The sequence below is a fragment of the Triturus cristatus genome, chromosome 6 (assembly GCF_964204655.1).
Source record: "Triturus cristatus chromosome 6, aTriCri1.1, whole genome shotgun sequence".
Classification (NCBI taxonomy): domain Eukaryota; kingdom Metazoa; phylum Chordata; class Amphibia; order Caudata; family Salamandridae; genus Triturus; species Triturus cristatus.
Genome location: NC_140589.1, coordinates 464,573,114 through 464,593,845, shown reverse-complemented (window position 1 = coordinate 464,593,845; position 20,732 = coordinate 464,573,114). Strand labels below are relative to the sequence as shown.

The following is a 20,732-nucleotide window of genomic DNA, read 5'->3' as shown; positions in this document are numbered from 1 at the left end:
CAAGCTACTACAAAAGAAAAAAACGTTTAAGGTTGTGTTAACGGCTTTTAAGGTCTGGAAGGCAGTGCGGAGAAACCTTCAGATCAAGGGGGTATGTATTTCCATACCTACGGTTGCTTCGACACTACTATCCACTGTCTTTTGGGATTTGATAACTGATAGATGGAGGTCCAAAGTAATAAGACAAATAGGTGATTTTTACAACGATGAAGGCCTCTCCTCTTTTTTATTCCTGGCTGAAAAACTTTCACTACCTAAAACAGAATTTCTTAAATATCTGCAGTTCTGGGATTTTTTTATATAGAAGCCAGAAGCAGAGAGTGGTCAAGCCTAATCTCATTATGGAGGCCATAAAATGAATAGATAAGATTGGTGTATTATATAATTGTTTGTTGGATACACAGCAGGATGACCTGGCAACTCAAAATCTCAAATGGAGCAATCGGTTGGGGCGGCAAGGGCTTTTTAAGGAGTATGCTAGTGATATGGCCGAAAAAATCTTAGTATCAGCCAAGCTAAACGCACAACATTATAAGACAATATTTATCTATATCACACCCCTGCAAAAAAAATTTCAAATGGGGTAGGACGAACGATGGGAAATGCTTTTGCTGTCGAGAGGAGCAGGCTGACATTGTACATATCTTTTAATTGTGCACTTATCTAGCACAGCTGGCGAGACACATTGAAGGGTGTTTGACCGAGATTACTGGGGTAGGAATCAATATTTCACCAGAAGTAATGTTACTAGGTGTTGGGAAGAGGCATTTGGAGGGGCAGGGAGTGCATACGTTTCATTATTTAATCTTCATAGCCACAGCAGTGGCAAAGTTATGTACTGCTTCAGTTTGGTTACAAAAGGATGCTCTTACTTTTGAGATGTGGAGAGCCAGATTTTGTGCTGTTTGCAATCTTGAATATAGCCTATATTCCCTTAAGGGCACACAAAGAGGAAAACTGGGTGTACATATATGGGGCCCCATGATTGCGCATATGAAATAGCTAAATGAATTTGAAAGGTATCCCTTTTTTTGGGTACTACATTTTACCTAGTTAGTTATTATAGGCTTCTATTTTCTTAAAAGAATGTTTGTATTTTGTATAATGAAACGTTATGAAATTAAATTTAAAAAAAATTAAAAAGAAAGCCCTGAAATTCAGGTTTATTTTGTCTAGTATTGTTTAATTTGAGTATTGACTTTCTGACCAATGGCTTCTCCATTAAAGAGGTTGGATTGGGCCATTAGTGAGTCACCCACACCTAACAGCAAAGAATAGTTCCAATCTTTCTTTGGCATGTTGGAGTTTTGAGTATATTCCGATGTGGCCTAAACAAATGAATTGCATAGGAAAGGTGATAGATGTATATGGGATGATGAATGTAAGAGAGAGCTATCACAAACTGAGAAAAACATTTTATGATCTATACCTTTCAAACATTTTGACACTCATGATCACAGTTTTGTGATTACTGATACCAGTTAGTATGGCCTTGGTACTGCATTGCTTCAAATTAGGGATGTCAGATATAAAGTGGTAGCATTTACTTCAAGGAATTTAAATGAGGTTGAATCTACATATTCTGTTGTGGAAAGTGGGGCTTTATCTTGTTGGTGGTTGGTGACAGCAGGTAAGCAGAGCGGCCTGGGTGCACAGGACCTCCAATTGAGCACGCTGTGGCGAGAGGGGTGGGGTGCTTCAGCCTAGCTGCACAGGTCCGAACAAACGATATTGCCATGTCTTATGATGTGATGTTTGACCTCATTCAGTCACATCTCTGTCTCATTTTAAAGACCTGCTATACCATAAGGTAGGCCGGAACCTACGGGCAGCGCTGCCCTACAGACACCTGTTGAGGGCGGTTCTGCGGGAGGGGTGGGGTGCATCACCCTGAGTGCGCACGTGCGAAAAAGTGATGTTGCCGTGCGCAATGAAGTAATCTCTGACCTCATTCAGTCACCTCAGTCTAATTTTATGGACCTGCTGGACCGTACTGTAGGCCTGAGCCAGCGGGCAGCGCTGCCCTACAGACACGTGGTGTTGGCTTTTAGGACACTGTAGTGAGCTCCTTACTAAGTGAACATGCACACAGGCTCCCGCCACTGCATTACACGCGCACATTATGCTTCTACCATGCGCTCTGTTCCTTTGTATGTGAACGTTGGCAAAACATATTATTATTTAACCTTGTGTATTCTCATGCACTCCAACTCCTCTTTCAACCACGATTACCACTAACAGTTGGTAGATCGTACTTCAAAAATGAAGGGTGCACTCAACTCCTATTTTCTATCAAGCTTGAAATAAACCTTCATTTACCTCCAGACGTTTCCACCATTAAATTATTTTTCCCTTTTCAGACATTCCATTGATTGCTACAAGAAGGGCGGAGCAGAAGCTGACCCCGCAATGATGCTCTGGCATTCGGACACCTTCCATCGTGGTATCAAGACACCGTCCCCGACCGGAGACCTGGTCTATCGTCCAAACATACCCTGGACTAGGAGCTTGCAACAACACGTCGTGGGACACACCAGTGGTGGCAGGTGAGCAGTGAAGCCTCGGTGTGCAAGACCTACAATTGAGCACAGTGCGGGGGAAGGGGTTGGGGTGCTGCACCCTGGGTGCAAAGGTGCATGCAAGCGATTTTCCCATAGCTAATAATGTAGGACTATATTATCAAACAACCGCGATAACATTATCACCACTTTAGCAACTGAAAACTGCTGCTAAAGCGACGATAAGGGGTTGATAATATGCCCTTGTAAATTCCCACAGAAGCCCAGGTTCCCACCAGAACCTGGGCTTCTAGGGGAATTCACAAGGGCATATTGTGAACCCCTTATCGCCGTTTTAGCGGCAGTTTCCTGCCGCTAAAGCGGCGATAATGTTATCGCCTTTCCTTCATAATATGGCCCATAATCTAATTCTAAGGACTTGCTGAACCACACTGTTCCTCGCAGACCCCAGCGTCCTAGACAAACGGGTAACGGAGGGTAAACACTAAGGGCTGGGTGCAATAAGCCGATGCTCTGTCTCCCTCTATTCTTTTGATCCACCCACTCCCCCTCCATTCCATTCTCACTATGGTCCTTTCATTCGGAATACCTTTCTTTATCCCTTCCACATAGCACACATACTTATGTTTCATTTTTGTCTTGCAGGTTTCCTACGCTGCTTCCACTGGAGTCCAACCCGCGTTTTTTTTTTTAATATACTGTTCTATTAAAGGTACATTTCTATTTATTTCTGTTTTAATAAATGTTACTTATTTTTTCAAATAAATAACTGAGTGTATAGGTCTTCTTTTTCTGCTGACACTTGTCTATTGTTTATTGTGAAAATCATCTGTTTATAGGAGATTTTAAGGACAACATTATTTAATATTAGAGTGCACCTACCAAACATAATCTAACTGACTATTAGACAAATGAAGCCTGGGTAATTGTACAACTGCAAGAGTTCTATGAGTGTATCACTTTATAACACCATAAGTACTACCCGTGTGATTACAGAACAAATAAGGCACTGCCTAGGACCACCGAGGCTTCAGGGACTGCTGAGGCCCACCCTCCATATTTAAATAAAGACCCGGAGTGTGGCGATCCCCAGACTTCAGTTGGCCTCGAACCCCCAGAACAATTAGTAAACAATACCCGGGAAGGTGACGCTCCCCTAGGCTGCAAAATGTCTCTGTGCCCTTCCGCGCCTAATTTACATGTGATATTAAGATCCCCAGTCCTACAGAGATCCCACAATATAATAATTGGATTGGCCACGGAACATTACCCACCCACCAGGGGCCTCATTTAAAATAACGGGTGAGCCCCCTTTTTTTTTCTTGTTCTTTTCTCTCCATTTTTACCATCCGCATCCCCTCTATTAGAGCGATACAAGGTTTTCCTCCACTCGCTTCAAGTAGTCGAACAAGTATTTGCTATCACAGGGTGGAAGCCATGCACCACCCTCTAATAGCAAACACAAATGTCCAGCGAATGCACACCCCGGGACGTTGTATGAGCTGCGCCTGAGAGGTTGCCCTCCCTACTACCATGATGCATTTGTTAGTATAAACGCATACTAACACTACTTACACACATGTAGTACAGCGACCAGAATGTAGTGAAAAAGCAGAGGAAGCGCAAAATCTAAAAATATAAATCCTACCTGAAGTCGGATGACAGTTCAATGAGCCGATGACCCTGGCATGAGTAGAAACAGCTACACGAACAAACCGGGTCTTCAGCACAACGGAAGCAATTTTGAAATATTACTGAGTGGTGCCTTCTTTTGGCCTTCTCCCACTCGTCGCCAAATTTATGTAGTGAAGAGGCAGACAGCAGTGAATCCAATAAGTAGATTTATTACAAGAAAACAAGACACCTGAAACAACCACCAACAGGAGCAGACAGCAAAGCAACCGTCTAATCCAGCACCGTGTACAAACTCCGCAGGGTTCCCCTCATGACAGCCCTACATTCTAACATTACATACTGAGGGCTATATTATCAAGGAACGGCCTTAAAATTATCACCGCTTTAGCAACAGGAAACTGCCGCTAAAACGGCAATAATGGGCTTGATTATATGCCGTAGAGAATTCCAATAGAAGCCCATGTTCTCATGTTAACATTGGCTTCTATTGGAATTCTCAACAGCATATTATCAAGCCCATTATCGTCGTTTTAGCGGCAGTTTCCTGCCGCTAAAGCGGCGATAATTTTAATGCCGTTCCTTGATAATATGCCCCTTAGATTCTAGTAGAATTAAATACTAACATTCTACTATGACTTACAATGGAATACTACACAGAGCACATGACTTTACAGCAATGAGCTAATGGTTTCATCCACGAGTCTTGACACTGGCAGGGGTAAGACTTTCGCTTCCCACTCCCTATATTGTGTAAACGTAAACTAACACTTCTTCCACAAGTATGCTACAGTGCCCAGAGATCATCACTTTACAGCAATGAGCTGACAATTTAGGCTTACGGTTTAATCCCTGAGTCTTGAGACCAGTAGTGATGAGTAGTTCGCTTCCCACTCCCTATATACTATAAACGCATACTAACACTACTTACACACTTATACTACAGCGGCTAGTATCCAACACTGCCCAGAGCCCATCATTTTACAACAATCAGCTCAGTTTCATCCCCAAGTCTTCACACCGGTAGGCATAACTACTTCCCTTCCTGCTTCCGGTATACTATCAACACACAGTAGCGGTCAGTAGTTCGCTTCCTACTCCCTCTATGGTATAAACGCCTACTAACACTATTTGCACACGTATGCTACAAACACTAGACCACATCACTTTACAGCAATGATCTCACGGTTTAGACTCTCGGTTTCATACCCGAGTGTAGCACCATATCATATCACCACCATGCCACTCAGTCAGACAGTTAACAGTGATAACTCAAGAACAAATTACAGTAGTTCCTTGATTCTTTTAGATTTCAGAAATTCTCTCTATTACTGTCTTTCTAATTTTCCATATAACTAGTTTTTTTAATATTCAAGTACACATCGAAGTCAGAAATGCAACGTATTCTATCAACACACTTTCTAGAACATTCTACAACACGTGGAGGTTAAAAGTTCATCAATTTTTTTTAACCTAACGATATTTTTTTGCAACATTTTCTCGAACATTTAACGGCACGTGCAGGTTAAAAGTTCACGATTGTTTTAAGTTCGAACAGTGCCTTCCAAATGCAAGTAGCAGGTGTGGTTGAGTTGAGCAAATTTTATCCTATAATATGTACTATGATATGTACATGCAAATTGCTTTTTCTTAACCAATTACAAACATACTTTTCCACAAAACGAATGTGCACCGTACTTTTAAAAAACAATGCTTTTCATCTCCCAATCAGGTACCGTTTTGTATGCGAAAAGAAACTAGTTCCCCATCTTTAAACATATCTCTTATTCTACGAAGGAACTGCATGAGCTACAGACATCTTTCCATACCTTCCAGCCATACCTTCAAAATGCTAGTGTGGATCATAGGACATAGCTATGTTTTCTGGTGGAAGAGGTATGCGGAACAGAGATGTATTGACTTAGACATAGGTTTACAAAATGTTGACATTAAAAGGTTTGGACAGAGAGGATTGAAGTGGCACCAATTGTTGCCTTTGGTTAAAACCTGTTTGCATCTCCAACACCCTGACCTCATGATTGTGCACTGTGGTGGAAACGACCTAGGCACATTGACTGGGGTAGATTTGGAAATGCTTATGAAGGACACCTTTGGACAACTGCTGTTACTTTTGTCTCAAACTCTCTTTGTATATTCCAATATATGCCAAAGACAGAAGTGGAAATGGTCCAAACAATTTTGTCCTCAGATTGAAAAATCTCGGAAAAAGTCAACAAAGCTGTCTCTGCATACCCCAGAGACCACAAAATGGGGTCCATATACAACAACAACTTACGTTTTGATATGGCGGATATATACAGAAGTGATGGAGTACATTTCACAAATCAGGTATGGTATTTGCAGTACATGCCACAAACTCATCACCTTGAGTTCGTGGCATGTACTGCAAATACCATAATGCCTTGCCAGAGCCCATGTGGGCGGGACTTGAATAGCTGAACAAATCAGGTGCATGAAATTAAGCCATGTTTGTCCTTCGTTGAGCAGCCAGTGATCAAGGGCGAGATGACGCCCAAAACACGTTTGGCAAGCCAGCGGAATGGTATGTGACAGGCTGGCATTTTACCACCGGCAGCATTTGTGTGTTAACCCTCTCTGGTGTGGCTTCTCCAAGTTGGGCATCCTTTTGTTTTGGAATATATATATATATATATATAATGTTTGTGTGTTTAACTTCTTTTAATTAAGTTTATTTGTTATATTTTGTTAAAATGTATATTACATTTAATTTATTTGTTAAAAATAATGTTGTTATTTAATGTATTTAATATTTATTATTTCTATTATTTATATATGTAAAAATCGATATTTTGCACAACTATATTTTTACATCAATATTTTGTTGTCGATATTTTTGTACTTACCTGTTTAAGTATAGGGAGTCTATATTTTTGTAGTGAATATTTTTTCAGTGATATTTTTGACATTGATATTTTTGACAACGATGTGTCAGTGAACCGTGCGTAACATTTTATGTTTGCTGTAAATAGAAAGATGTATTGCTCTCAGTTGCACGTCTGTTTATAATGGTTCTAAATTATAGAATGCTGTATAGAATTTAGAATGCCCTATGAATATGTGCTAGTGGCTTATGGGCTGTTGGTCATGTTACTAAGGCTCTATACAGATATATTACCTGCACAATCTCTGAGCTTCTTTACATTCTATAAATACCATTCAAGTGACATGTTCTAGCTGGATCTTTAGTACAAGTTACTGTTTAATCATATTGTAGCAATATTTTGGTGCAAAGTATGTAGGACACAATATTCATGCAGATGAAATTCTGACAAATATACTCTGATGCCATAATCTGCTCCCTGCACCTCTTATCCCCAGAATCTGTTAAGCACATCCTTAGGCTGGACATGGTTGAATATAAGCACTAAATGTGACTTTTTGTAGGATCTGCACTACAGGGCACCAGAACACCCGCTCAGGAGTCTTCTGAATGCTTCATTCACTATGCCCAATAGCCTTGTCTTTGGTTGCACTCTGCGCTTATTTCCCCATCCATCCTAGCAGTTTCTGTGATTCAACTAATGATGTCATCATTGTTGTTGCTCATGATATCCTTTGTGAAATTATTTATGAGGTCATAAGCAACACATTGGGAGAGTAATGATTGCATAGCTCACCGCAAGTGATAAATTATAGTTCTTTTAAGATTAAAGCTATAATACCCTTTCAATTTGCAGTTCTAAGAAGAAGCCTAATTTTTTATAATGTTCATGTAATATGTGTTCTGTTCATATATTTATACAAATTCTAATTTTGTGACAACTGTTGTGTAAGCCTGTTCAATAATTATTTTGTCTGCAAATTCTTATGGGAATTTGAATGCAAAATTGCTACATTTTGATTCACTTCTGTAGCCATTCCTAAACTTCTGCACAAACCATTCAGGAATCTATCAAATATTAATCTAAACAGTTTTTACAATTTTTGTACATAGGGCCAAAGTTATTAACAACCAAATCAATGATTGTCTTACGGACTGATTATAACAACAGAATCACTATCACCAACTTTGTTATTCCTATCTATTTTCAGAAGGAAATGTTTCCAATAATTTGTGTTTCTATTTTTTATAATAAATATAGAAGACTTCCAAGATATTCCCCGGTGTGGCCTCCAACTTCTCTTCAAATCGAAGGGGTTTTGTTTGGATTTTTACACGCTTCCCAGTCGCGTCTTATGGAGGCCCCATTCCACTAAAGATGCCGGAGCATTTCTGGGTCAGCTGTTGCAGTGTTTGTTTTTCACCAAGGTATTGGTAGCTTCGGCCCGCCTTGGACTGCAGATTAAGGAAAGGGCTGCTGCCTGGAGCAGCTCGTCACTGTGCGAGGAGCTAAGAATCACTATATCTCGACTCACAGCCCGCCCGTCATCTGCATGAGGGGCTGGGACGTCAAAGGGGAATCGAGGAAGTCTGAGGACTACAATTTTAATCCATGGCCATCCATCTGGACATGTCACACCCTCCCTGGTTAACAGATGTCAATTTGGGCTGGACATATTTTTAGCTTCCCCCACGCAACAACCCTCCCGTTATGATGACCTCTGGGAACTGTAGTCTATTACAGCAACTACAGAGGGTATGTCATCATGTGATCGTGGGGGTGAAAGCTTCAACCAATGGGAGTTCTTTACAGCATTTAAAGGTGTGGGTGGAGTAGTGCCGGGATTTCAATGGCATCTGAGGAAGGCGATTACTCGCCGAAATGCATCATGCCTGTTGCCCTATTAAAGACTTCCAAGGTATTCCCTGGTGTGACCTCCAACTTCTCTTCAAATTGGAGGGGTTTTGTTTGGATATATATAGAAATTTCTCACTTGGATAAATATATTCAACACTTCTCCTTCCCCTTTCTAATTGCGGTGATGGTTCTTCTTTGCTGTATAGGTCAATATACAGTTGGATGGGGCCTCTGTGAAAGTTAAATGATCAATGTGTGTAATAAGCACTTTCACCAAGGTCCAAGCCTTTACATTCAGATTAGAGAGCCTCCCATTACAATGTGGAGACAACACATGGACTGTGTTTTCTTCCCAGTCTTCTCACTGCTGTTGGACCTCGCTCTGAGAGGATCTAAGACTTCCCTTTCTTACTTCCTTAATATCTATCATCCTTTTTAATGATATATATATATATAACAGAAAGTTCCCTATCTAGCTTCAGCTGAAAGTTCCTTAGCGACATCCCACCAGAGTGCTATTTTTTTTACTAGCACCAGGTATGACAAATATCATGCACTTCGTCCTATTCATGAACGAGACAGGCTCTGTTCCTGTGGTACTCCAGGCAATCAGAAGGATTTCTTTTTGGATATTCCTGAACCTGCAGTTGCCACACATGGTCACAACACTTATGGGATGAATTTATAACACATTCCATTTGAATGCATCCTATATCCTGATTGCCTTGTGGCATGAAGGAAGGCTCATCTGAGGACCACCTTGATATTGGTGTAGTGGGGGTTTCAAAGATGCCATAATGCTGATGGAAGCACCCCTCAAGAGATGCTCCAGGGTCAGTTCTCATGATTGGAGGTAATTTTAACCGACTTCTGGGGTGTGGTCATTGAGGTATCACTGGGATAACAGATCCCTGAAAAATTAAAAAGACTAATCTTCTGGAATTTTCTTGCCAGGATTGGGATTGTGTGAGTAAGTTTGCAGTTTGGTATGATCACTCCCATTTTCTGGACTGCCACTGCTGTTATTTTGACTCTGTGCACTGGGACACTGCTAGTCAGGCCACAGTGCATGTGTTCTGACCCTAAAATGTAGTAAAACTTGCTCACTTCTAAATAACATATTTATCATTTCTATAAGGCCATAGTATATGATGTAGAAATGTACCCATGGCATGGAAAATTACATGTCACTCTTGGGCTGTAGCACTTATTGTGCAATCTACTAGTGTGCCAAATAGGGCATGGAGTCAGGCCTACCGTTGTAGCCTGACTGATACAATTTAAAGCTGTAATCCAACCAGTCAAAAGAACCCTTTTTTTCTTGAGAAAATGACCCTTTCAAATATAAATAAGTTATCCCTATATAGGCCTTGCAGCCTACAAAGTAGGATGAATTTTATTGAAAAGTAAAACATATAGGAATGTAATGTTACTATGTCCATGGAGTGGCAAGGCTCCAAAAGCTGTTTTCACACTGGAAAACTGTGGCTTTCCTATAAAAAAAACTAGAGCACAGATTAAAATATGCATTCCTCTATTTTGAGTTTGAGACCAGCTACAAAAATGATTCAGAAACTATTTTTATATTTATTAAAAATACAATCTAATGGTGAATTCAGGTTTTTATTAAATATTTAAGAAAAGTGACATTTAGAAAGTAAACTTCTTCCTGCCTAAAGCTCCTGAAGGCTAACTTGTTTCTGCCCTACAAGTATTTGAACATAATTCGGTGTGAAAACTCCTTGCAGTGCAGGAAATTGGCCTGGGTGTCAGGAGGTGTTTTTCTTCTCCTGACAGTAAGGCAAGTTAGGGTGAACCCAGGAACATCAATTTGTATAGGGGCCTGCACTATCACAAGTATCCTCGCAGTAAGGCAGTAAGGCAAGTTAGGGTGAACCCAGGAACCTCAATTTGTAAAGGGGCCTGCACTTTCACAAGTAAATCTCACATGAGTCCTGATAAAGGTCAACTTTTGTTCGCCCAGTCAAGCTGACACCAAGCCCAGTCGGAATGGAGCTACCCCCAGAACCACTTTTGAGTCACCAGAGAGGAGAAGACTGCTCATTTTCCATGCCCAATCTTTGGGTGGTCACAAATTCTCTGCACAAGGGAGGAAGGGTTTCAATATCTTGAATTTTAGAAGTAAGGTGTGTTGTGAGTTTGATTGCAATTGTGCAAGTGGGAACTCTTGCAAAAGTGGGTAGGTGTGCCGCTGTGACCTATCAACCTCTTTTGTTAGAGAAGAGCCAGAAGTCACTCCTACACCAGCCATAAATGTGCCACTCCAAGGCTCCCTCCTCGGAAGACTTCTGGGTCTGTAGAAGAAGAGAAGGGCTGTACCTGCTGTTCAGATCAGTGAGGGGACCTGAAGGGTTGGGCCTGCTACCAGTTGTGCCCAGGACAAAGAAGTGAACTCTGAGGGTCAGATGGTTTAGCACCAACATGGCTCAGGGTCTAAGAAAAACTGCAAGAGGCCTTTTCCTGAAGTGTTCAGCTGACCAATAGAAAATGGACCAAGACTGCACTATGCTAGTAGCCTTTGCTGTAGTGAGTTTTAACTGCCAAGTGGCGTTCCTCAGTTACTGACATAGGCCCTTGGCTTGTACTAGATGGACTTCTCCTAACAACTCTGAAATGCTGCAATACAAGTTGGCCATTTGTAATGATACCATTCCTAGTAATATATCCAAGTTATTTACTTCAGCATTTCAGAGTTTTGCCACACCTTCCATCTTGAGTCTTGCTCTGAGTTAATAAATGTTTCGCTCAGTTGCATGTACCCAGACAACTAAGGGAGAGATTGCTGACTCAGCTGTGCAAAGCCCTATTTACACACAGAACTCAAAACACAGTGTTCCAAGCTGGAGCCACTATGCTTCGCAGGAACGTTTCACAGGAGATCTCTTCTCCAGAGCCCAGAGCTTATGTGGAGCCACTACGATTCTCCAGAGCTCAGAGCTTTAGTGTGCCAAAATCCAATGAGAATGAAAGGGCACATTTGTAAGTAGACACCCACAAGGGACTTATCTGGAATTCCTTTTTTCACAAACTGAATATTATGTGCCCAGTTCTATGAAATAGCAGATGGCATGCCAAGCTTTCCATAACATATGGAAAAGTATGGTAGCAGACAGAAATGTTTCAGACTTTGAAATACACATAGCTGTGCTCAGGCAGACTATAATTCACATCCCTAACATTTTAGAGAGTTATAAGTGATACAATTCTACTTTCCCTACTTATGTCCTATATGCCGTGAACAGTTGTCTTTAGTACTCATCCTGTAATACCCATTTTGCATTGTTTATCATGAGTTTATACTACACAATGCAATTCAGCTCTCACCAACCCTTCGGCAAAAAAAAAACATTTGGATGATTGAAACATTTTATCACGTCACTTTTGCTTCTTTGCATCATTTTAGCACACATGCACAACATCATTACATAGGGGCATGTGTCTCTTGGTGCAATATGAACATCTGAATAATACTATAAATGTAGCCTTCAGCACCTCTGCCAAGGTGACAGAGTCAATTGCTCAGTGGCCATGGCAGAGGATGGGCCAACTGCCAAAATTTAGAGTAGGCCCTAAATCAGATGATACAATCTTTGACTGGGACAAACCCATTTGGTGTATGTAACCTACACCAGATCACTGTCAGCCTCACATTATTTGTTTTTCTTTATTTGACACTTTTTACCTTAAATCTTTAATAATTCGCTGGTTCCCGTTATTGTATTTTTGGTAAACTTTTACTCATAACACTCTATTTTTCTCAATGGGATGTGGGATTTTTGTTGTGTTAATTAATAACTCACTTACTTAGTCATTTTTGATCAAAATTCTAATTAAAAAAGAATATCATCAATACCTGCATCAAATACAGGATTGTCTTCTAGAATCCTTACTGCTGCTTCCACAGCTTTGACAGCATTTACTCCTCGTTCTAGAAGGGAATATCCATGGTTTGCTGCATTCTTCACTCCTAGAATGCTATCTTCTGCCAAATAATCCGGTATTGCCCAAGCACCACCATGAACAACGAGGACCGGTTTTGATTCCATCAAATCAGATGCGTCAATATTGGTCTGTAAGAGAAACACGTTGCTTAGTTTTAGAATCCAAGAAGTATACAGGCAACCATTTAAAGATTTCAGTTTCAACCAGTGCAGAAAAGAAAGCAGGTGTTGTTGGTGACATTGGATCTATTATGTTAATGAGATTCTGGGACAACATTTGAGTAGAACATGTAATAAAGTTGTAAAACCTATGACTTTTGTGACAGCTTACATTTCATTTCCCTTAAGACAGCTCCATATTAATCAATTCAATCATAGCTGCACCTCTTATTACAGTAAACATTTAGCAGGGCTCATTTCATCTGTAGAGCAAGATTGCTAGATCAGAATAACATTTGTGATATTGAGGGAGTAGGTGGCATGAATACTGGAGAAGTCTGGGGCCCTTTTGGTATTGTCCTCCAGCAACTGGAACAGGTACATATTTGCAGGCCCTCTTCACAAGGCCCTTGGTGGAGGTTCACTTGTGTAATGTTAGCCCAGCATCCGAGGACACTACTATAACACTGTGCCCCTTTGTTTTGCCTGGCTGGTATGTGATTGGCAGATCCCACTAAGGGATGTTTTTCATACCATTAATTTATTTTATAATAGCTTGCTAACATCTGTTTTCCTGGCAGGGTAGAGTTATTGCAATACAAAAACAGGGAGTGGAGTCAAATGTACGGGTGTAAGTTATTACTTCCAACGAGCCTTGGCAACGTCAATAGATCTGGCTTTCAAGGAATGTTGTATGGTAATATAAAGCATTAAAAGTAAATAGCATGGGAATAGATATGCATTTGTGCGGAAGCAGAGACCTGTAGGATAATATTGATGCCTTTAAGGTAAAAATCCATATAGATTAATGACTGCCCTTCTTCCATCTATGTTGCTGACAGAGAAAAACACCAAAATGTATCTAATTATCTAAGACAATTTAATAGCATTGAAATTTCATGTGCGTACCCCTGAAAGTTCAAGCTTAGGCAGCATACCACAGAGAAATTGTCACCCCAAATGGGCAGTTTATGAATAGGGATGGGCTTACTCTTTTGTGGGTGGATGCATATACTTCCCTAAAGCCTTCCCTAACCCGTTTTAAATCCTTTCTTTCTCCTCCCTATGCCCCTGCCATCAAGTAGCAAGTATGCCCTTTCTTCCAACCACTCTCCCTGTCCTTCCCCCCATTCACCACTAAGGGCCAAGGAATGGAATATTGGAGTAGTGTTGAAGGTGCCAAGTTCTTTTCTGGCAAATGGAAAGATACTGTGATATGAATGAGGTCATATTTCTAGTGTAGGGATTTGTAGTTGCTGCACATCTTTTCCATGTATAGGAAAAAGGATTGAAACCATCTGTCAGTCTTCAAATCCTTTTTCTTACTTTTTGCATAGCTGCAACAGGCATCCTTATATGCACTTTGCAGTAGAGGACCAATATTGTACGTTGCTTTGGAGTTTTTTTGATAATCTTATATTTTTACAGTATGTTCTGGAGATTGATTTATATTAGTCTGGCTTTGAGTTTGTTATAAATCTTTTAACTTCAAGTTACTGACTCAGAATGTTATTATGTGGTCCTAATGATCACGCTGTTCCTTAAAATCTAAACTGTTGTCAACCCCTTTTCGACTCAGGCTACTACAAAAGTCTATTGACCAGAGTCGAATCGGAAGAAACGTCCCAGAGAGTGATCAGATGGTAGCATATCAAAGATGGTTAGTACCTGATGTGGAGGGGTTAGAGAACTGTTATTTTAGAATTAGTCCCGACCCAATCTCAGTCCCTAGTGCCCATGTTTCAACTGGGGACATTGGTGATGTTACAGTGGTTTGGGATTGAGTTGTAACGGTGAAGAAGTGAGTATCAATAGGGTTGTTGGTCGATGGCTTATGCCTAGCTTACGGTGTTTGTAGCAATTGTGTGGTGTCTCGCGGAGATTGCGTGATATGATGTTTTAATCGGTAAGCTGATGGTGTGAGTGTAGCACTTATTGTGGAAAAGTTGTTATCGGGTCCAAAATGGCCTAAGATCCCGAAATGGCATTAAAAAGTGTAGAAGACACTGTATTGTAATGGTCTGGTGGGGTTTTATGGGCATTGTCGTGAGATGTCATTGACAGCCCAATTGAGATATGGACGTTTATCTTTTATGTGAAAGTGAGGTATGATTAGTGTGGCAGACCTTTTGAGCAGAGGAAAGCTGCACTGATCAGAGTGATTACCCCCCGGATGAGGTTTCATTTGAATGTGTCTTTGTGTTACTTTAGTCTGATTGATTTCTGTTCATTCTTTATTAAAGCAGACAATTGTCGTTTGTTGCTATTGCATTGTATTTAGTTGCAAGTGTATTTCTGAAAAGAGTGCTCGTGTAAATTCTAATCAAGGGTGAGTTGCTGTGAGGAGTGAGATTGCTGTCACAGAGTGCTGTGCTAGAGGTTGTTTGGTATAAAGCTGCTCTGGTATTGGCTATCTACATCACAAGGTGCAGTGCTTTTATTGGTTGATGATTTGATTAAAATATTGATTTTTGTGTTGAAATGAACACATTTTAATTGAAAATTAAATGTTTTAAAGTTGTATGAGATTTGTTTAGAGGAGATGTTCAAATACTTCTTAGAGGGGGAAAGAAGCCCTGCCTGAAGACACTGTAGGCCATATGGTGATAAATGTAGAATTGCACACATGACTTTGGCTTGAACAATGGCAGAAGATCACTGAGAAAGAAGGGTCACTGGCGTTTCCACATTATGGTACATTTCATCTGAGACTCATTGAAAATTTTAGCAGAATTCTATATGAGATGAAACCACAACCTAGACCTTTGCAAGGTGAACCCTTCAACACTTAGGAGCATGCAGTTTTCACAAAAGAAAAAGAGAGATATCAGGGGGAAGTGAATAAGGCAGTGCATACTTTCGCAGATGCAAGGTGGAACTCAGAACAGAAAAGGTGGAGAATTGACATGATAGAAGGAGCAAAATGATACCCATTATTGTAAAGGGGAGAATTGGAAATGGGGACTGAAAAGAGAAAGAAGGATTAAACAAGATAATCTGGAAAGAAAGATAAAAATAGTGATAGGAGTAATAGTCTTTTAGATTTATTAATGTCTGAGCGACCACCTCTGTATAATAAGATTGGAACGGAGGGAAGTGGGAGCGATGCTGCAGATGGGAATACTGGATTGCCCACTGCACCAGTAAGTATGAGTCCTGGTATGATAGGGGTTCCTCCTGTGCAGCAGAACCAGAGCGTGATGGGGACTATTAATGTGAATAAAAACTTGATAGAAGGAAATTCAGGGACAAGGGTTCCTGGAACGTCCATTGGCTGCACAGTTCCAGATGGACTTACAGTTCCTGTTACCATTGGACCAGTGTTTCTATATATAAATCTGGTTCTGAGGGAAAGGGAATTCAAATTTCAGTGGTTGCCGCTCTACAACAAACATTAAAAATTAGTCAGAGGGTGGAAAAATGTGATTAATGCAAGTTCTCCTTGTGGTGCAAGTGCAGACCAGTCTGTACATCAGACTGCATTTGGATCTTTAATATCGAGCCCTGGGTTGCCGGATTTAGGTTCACTTACTTGGGAACCACTGTTAAATATGTATTGCAGAGGGGAGGAGCCAAGATGGCGATCGGGACGGCAGCGTAGGCTCCCGGCTCCGTGAACCTCCGCATCCCGCACAGATATCCTGCATGAGATCCTTAGCCTGCACTACATGCCCGTGTTGGTGATTGAGAGCGGCAACCGATCGCGTGATTCTGAAGTTTCTGACGGCGGTACCGCCGGAGAAATGTTCACCTGAAGTTTGCGGCCTGTGCAACCCTGAAACCGGGACCTCGAGTGGACAACATGGCCGGGCGGCAGTTCAACAACAGCGGCCATTGGTGACTGGGTGGAGTCGGAATACCGGAGCGGTGCGGATATTGGCCTGAATTCCGCCGTGGTCACTCCTACCACTGGGCGTAGCGGAACGAGTGCATGCCCGAGGTGACAATTCCAAGATTCTTCGGTAATTGCCTGAGCCCTCGCCGGTGAGCTGCTCGGACGCTGCTTGTAACTCGTCCCGATTTTCGCGGGCTGCTCCCGGATTTTTGCGGGCGCCCGTCCAGGGTGAGGATAACTGTTCTCTGTGACCATACACCGGATACATATTTTGCCTGCCCCCGGAACCCTGTTTGCAGTACCATGGAACCTGATGCGCTTGTGCCTAATTCCCGGTCCCAATCTGGGGTGGAACTACCCTGCGGCCATCTTGATAGGATGGATTCTATCATCCTGTACGCTGGGTCGCAGCAAGACTGGGAGTGTGTGGCTAAGAGGAGCGTAGCACAGCGGGCGCGAGGAGCTGTTCTGGGGTACGGTGACCTTCTCGAAGTTCTCGGTGCCCTTCGTTCCACCCTGGTCCACGGCGCCTGGGTACTGGGGAGAAAGCTTGATGGTATTGCGTCAGCGTCGGAACAGTTGCGAGCTGCCTGTCCCCAGGTAACCAGGGACTCGTTTTACTTCACACAGGAGGACAGTGTCGTGGCCGCCCCTGTGAATAGGGGACAGCTGGAAATTCCTGACAATGTGCCAACGTGTGGTCGGCTGGCTGTTGGTCGGGTCTGTTCCGGAGATCTTAGAGTTGAGCAGAAGGTGGTGGCTTTGTCTCATGAGCAGCCTCCGGCGACCCAGGCAATAATCAAGCAATGTTCGCCTGCTCTGGCTGATTTCTACATCCTGGACCTTGTGTGCAGGGCATGTCCTGGGGCAGTACTGGGAAAGATGATCCTCCACGATGATGACTGTGTTGGTATTCAGAGACCTCCACTCTACATGTGCGTGTCGCTTCTGGTTCCTTTTTGGACGCTCCCTTTCCTTGTAACATTGGACATGGCACTGGGTCGATGGGTATGCATCGGTGGATTCGCAAAGAGAGGCCAAGGATAAGACTGATCCCTCAGAGGGTGTCATCTAATAGGCGGGCGGGCACAGGGGTTGCGTGCTCTCACGGCATAACTAATAGTGTAATAGGTGCATAACGCTCCCCATTTTTCTTTGACATGGGGAAAATTTTTTGTTGATTATTGTCTGCTTTGGGGAGGAACACATTGTGCGGGAGGGAGAAGCCGGGGGCATGTTTGAAGGCCCTCCTCCAGTTTATTAATACTCTCTCCACTCCACCGTTAGGTGGGGTTTCTTTTCTTTCTCCTTTTTCTCTGTTTCTTCTATATTTCGGGTCTGGTTCTGGGGCACACTGCTGGGGGGGGGCCGTAGTCATCTGCAGAGGTGCAGGGTGGGGGGCTGGGGGAGGAGATTTTTTAGTTTTTCTTTTTACTTTGTTTCTATGGCCTCTTTCCTCTTCTCTTATCTTTCTTTGTCTTTCTTTTCTGGGGTCAGTACAGTAGGTTTCCTTCGCTGTCAATCGCTGCTTTTTCATTTGTGCCTCAATTTCCGTGGTGCTTTCTGGGTCTTAGGGCAGGGGACTGCAGGCGCAAATGGCTCGTGATATTCTTCCACATCCTGAACCTCCTGTTTGTGCGCCATGGACTTATAGATTGCTGTTTATTGTTGACGTTTACTATTCTGCCCGCCATTTTTCGCTACTCGGAAATTGTTTGGCACCTGATCCTTCCATTCTCTATTATAAAATGAAGACCTTTTATATCCTGGTTTCCTACTTGGGCTGCTAAGTGGCCAAGAGTATACTAGCATGGAGATTCTGCTCCCCGAGGTGCTGCCTGTGATTAAAATTTGTTTTTTGTTAATCCAACTGCTTAGCGGCCGGCCCCGGGGGTTGTAGGCCCATACTTGTCTTTGGTTGCAATGTCAATAAAGGTTTTTACAAAAAAAAAAAAAAAAAAAAAAATATATGTATTGCAGCACACCTGAAGTAAGGGCAGTATCTAAAGCTCCTAAAGGTACATCCTGGTCTTAATCTCTTGGAATTGGAAGACTTTTTGAAAGTCCTAAATGCTACATCGAATGAAAGTTGGAATAGAGAAGTGAATCAGGGAACTTTGCAATCCACTTAAAAAGTAAATTTCGTGGATGTAGGAAAACTGAAGTTGGAATTGGATGAAATGATAAGTGGTTGTATTGCATTGGACTGAATAGAAACTTAGCAGAGGGAACTTTGTTTATGAGTAAGGATGTTACTAGGAAAGCGAGACAAGCTCATGACAAATTATCTGAATTAGCTCAGAAATATTGGTTAGATCTGGAGTGGACAAAGGCTTTACAGAAGAGCCATTGACTTGCTTGTATTGATCATGAAATAGAACATGAGAATACTCGGAATTAAGATGCAGGTTTTGGAATTAATCCACAACATCCGAATTTGGAGTGAATTAGAGAATTGTTAGGTTAAATGGTAAAAAAAATGACTCCCAAATGAATAACAGGAGAGCTGTCTCCTCTCGGTGGGGGAGGGGGTCAAAGGGGCCAGGAGCTATGAGCTTTCCTTTACGGGAGGTACTTAGTGGAGGTTACATATCTGTACTTTGAAGTAGGCATGATCTTGTGTCATTTACAAATGAATTTCCGAAATTAAGCGAGAAACCTGTGGAGAAGTATAAGCAAGTTGAGCGGTTTGTGAGGATTTTGAAGATTTTGTGTACTGATTTGACTACCTTGGATGTTGAAGTCCCAAGTGATTTGTGGACAGCATGTAAAATTGTAGTAGAACCAATACCAGCTCCAAAATTGTCATCGCAACCGCCATCCTCGACAGATACAAGATCCTGAGAAAAGACCGCCCCATCCACCCAGGAGGAGGCCTCACCGTAATCCACAAAAGCTCCCTCCAATTGACAACCACCTACTTTGATGACACCTAGCCCCCCATGGAAAACATCCACTTCTAGATCCAGCCCAACCTCAGAACGATGATCCAAGGAACACTCACCTACAGACCTCCTGAGCCCCACACCTCTTTGTCAACATCATCGCAGCCCACATTGCACCCCACGCTCTTGCCTCTATGGATTACATACTACTTGGAGACCTGAACATCTACCTGGACAACCACAGCAATCCCAACACTACCACCCTCCTGGAGAACCTCACCAACATAGGACTGAAGCAACTTGTATCCACCCCAAACTCACACAGCAGGACACACACTCAAACCCATCTTCACCAGAGGAAACAACATTCGCCTCAGCCACTCAACAGAGCTGCTCTGGACAGACCACCACTGCATCCATTTCTCCTTCACGAGCGCCACAACACACAAGCATACATTCTGCCCCCACACAGAAGCTGGAACAAAGTCTCCAAAGAACACCTTGCACCCCTCCCCCAACTATGACAGACACCAACACAGCAGCAAGAAACCTCCACCAATGGATCATGAACTGCACCAACACTGTCGTCCCCATTAGAACACTACAAGACGCCACGACAAGAAAGCCAACTGGTTCACCACAGACCTCTGAGAATCCAAGCGCTCCTGCCGATGACTAGAAAAAATGTGGAGAAACAGCAAAACACCAGAAGCACACCCCACCTACAAAGCAGCCATCACAGCACACCACCAACTCATCAAATCAACAAAGAAAAACCTCATCCAAAACAGAATCCTCTCCAACACCCACAGCTCTAAGGAACTCTTCACCATCATCCAGGAAATCACCAAACTCAGCAGCAAAATAACGGACATCCCTCCCTCCCAAGACCTCTGCAACAAACTCAGCTCCTTCTTTCACCTCGAGATCAAGACTCTCTACGACAACTTCGACCACAGCACCGCCTCAACCCCCACCCCAAACGACACCATCCAACAGACCCTTCTCACCAGGACCAT

The 20,732-nt window shown here is 42.4% G+C and overlaps 1 protein-coding gene across 1 annotated transcript in view; it reads right to left on the bottom strand.

The window, feature by feature from the left end:
- LOC146817301 (isoaspartyl peptidase/L-asparaginase-like) overlaps nucleotides 1-20,732 on the bottom strand; it is a 1,382,729-nt gene that overhangs the window by 736,720 nt on the left and 625,277 nt on the right. The window contains exon 2 of the mRNA XM_085609196.1: nucleotides 12,747-12,963. Within this exon, the coding sequence (XP_085465322.1) occupies nucleotides 12,747-12,939 (193 nt within the window). The 5' untranslated portion in view covers nucleotides 12,940-12,963. The remainder of the gene's footprint in view (nucleotides 1-12,746; nucleotides 12,964-20,732) is intronic.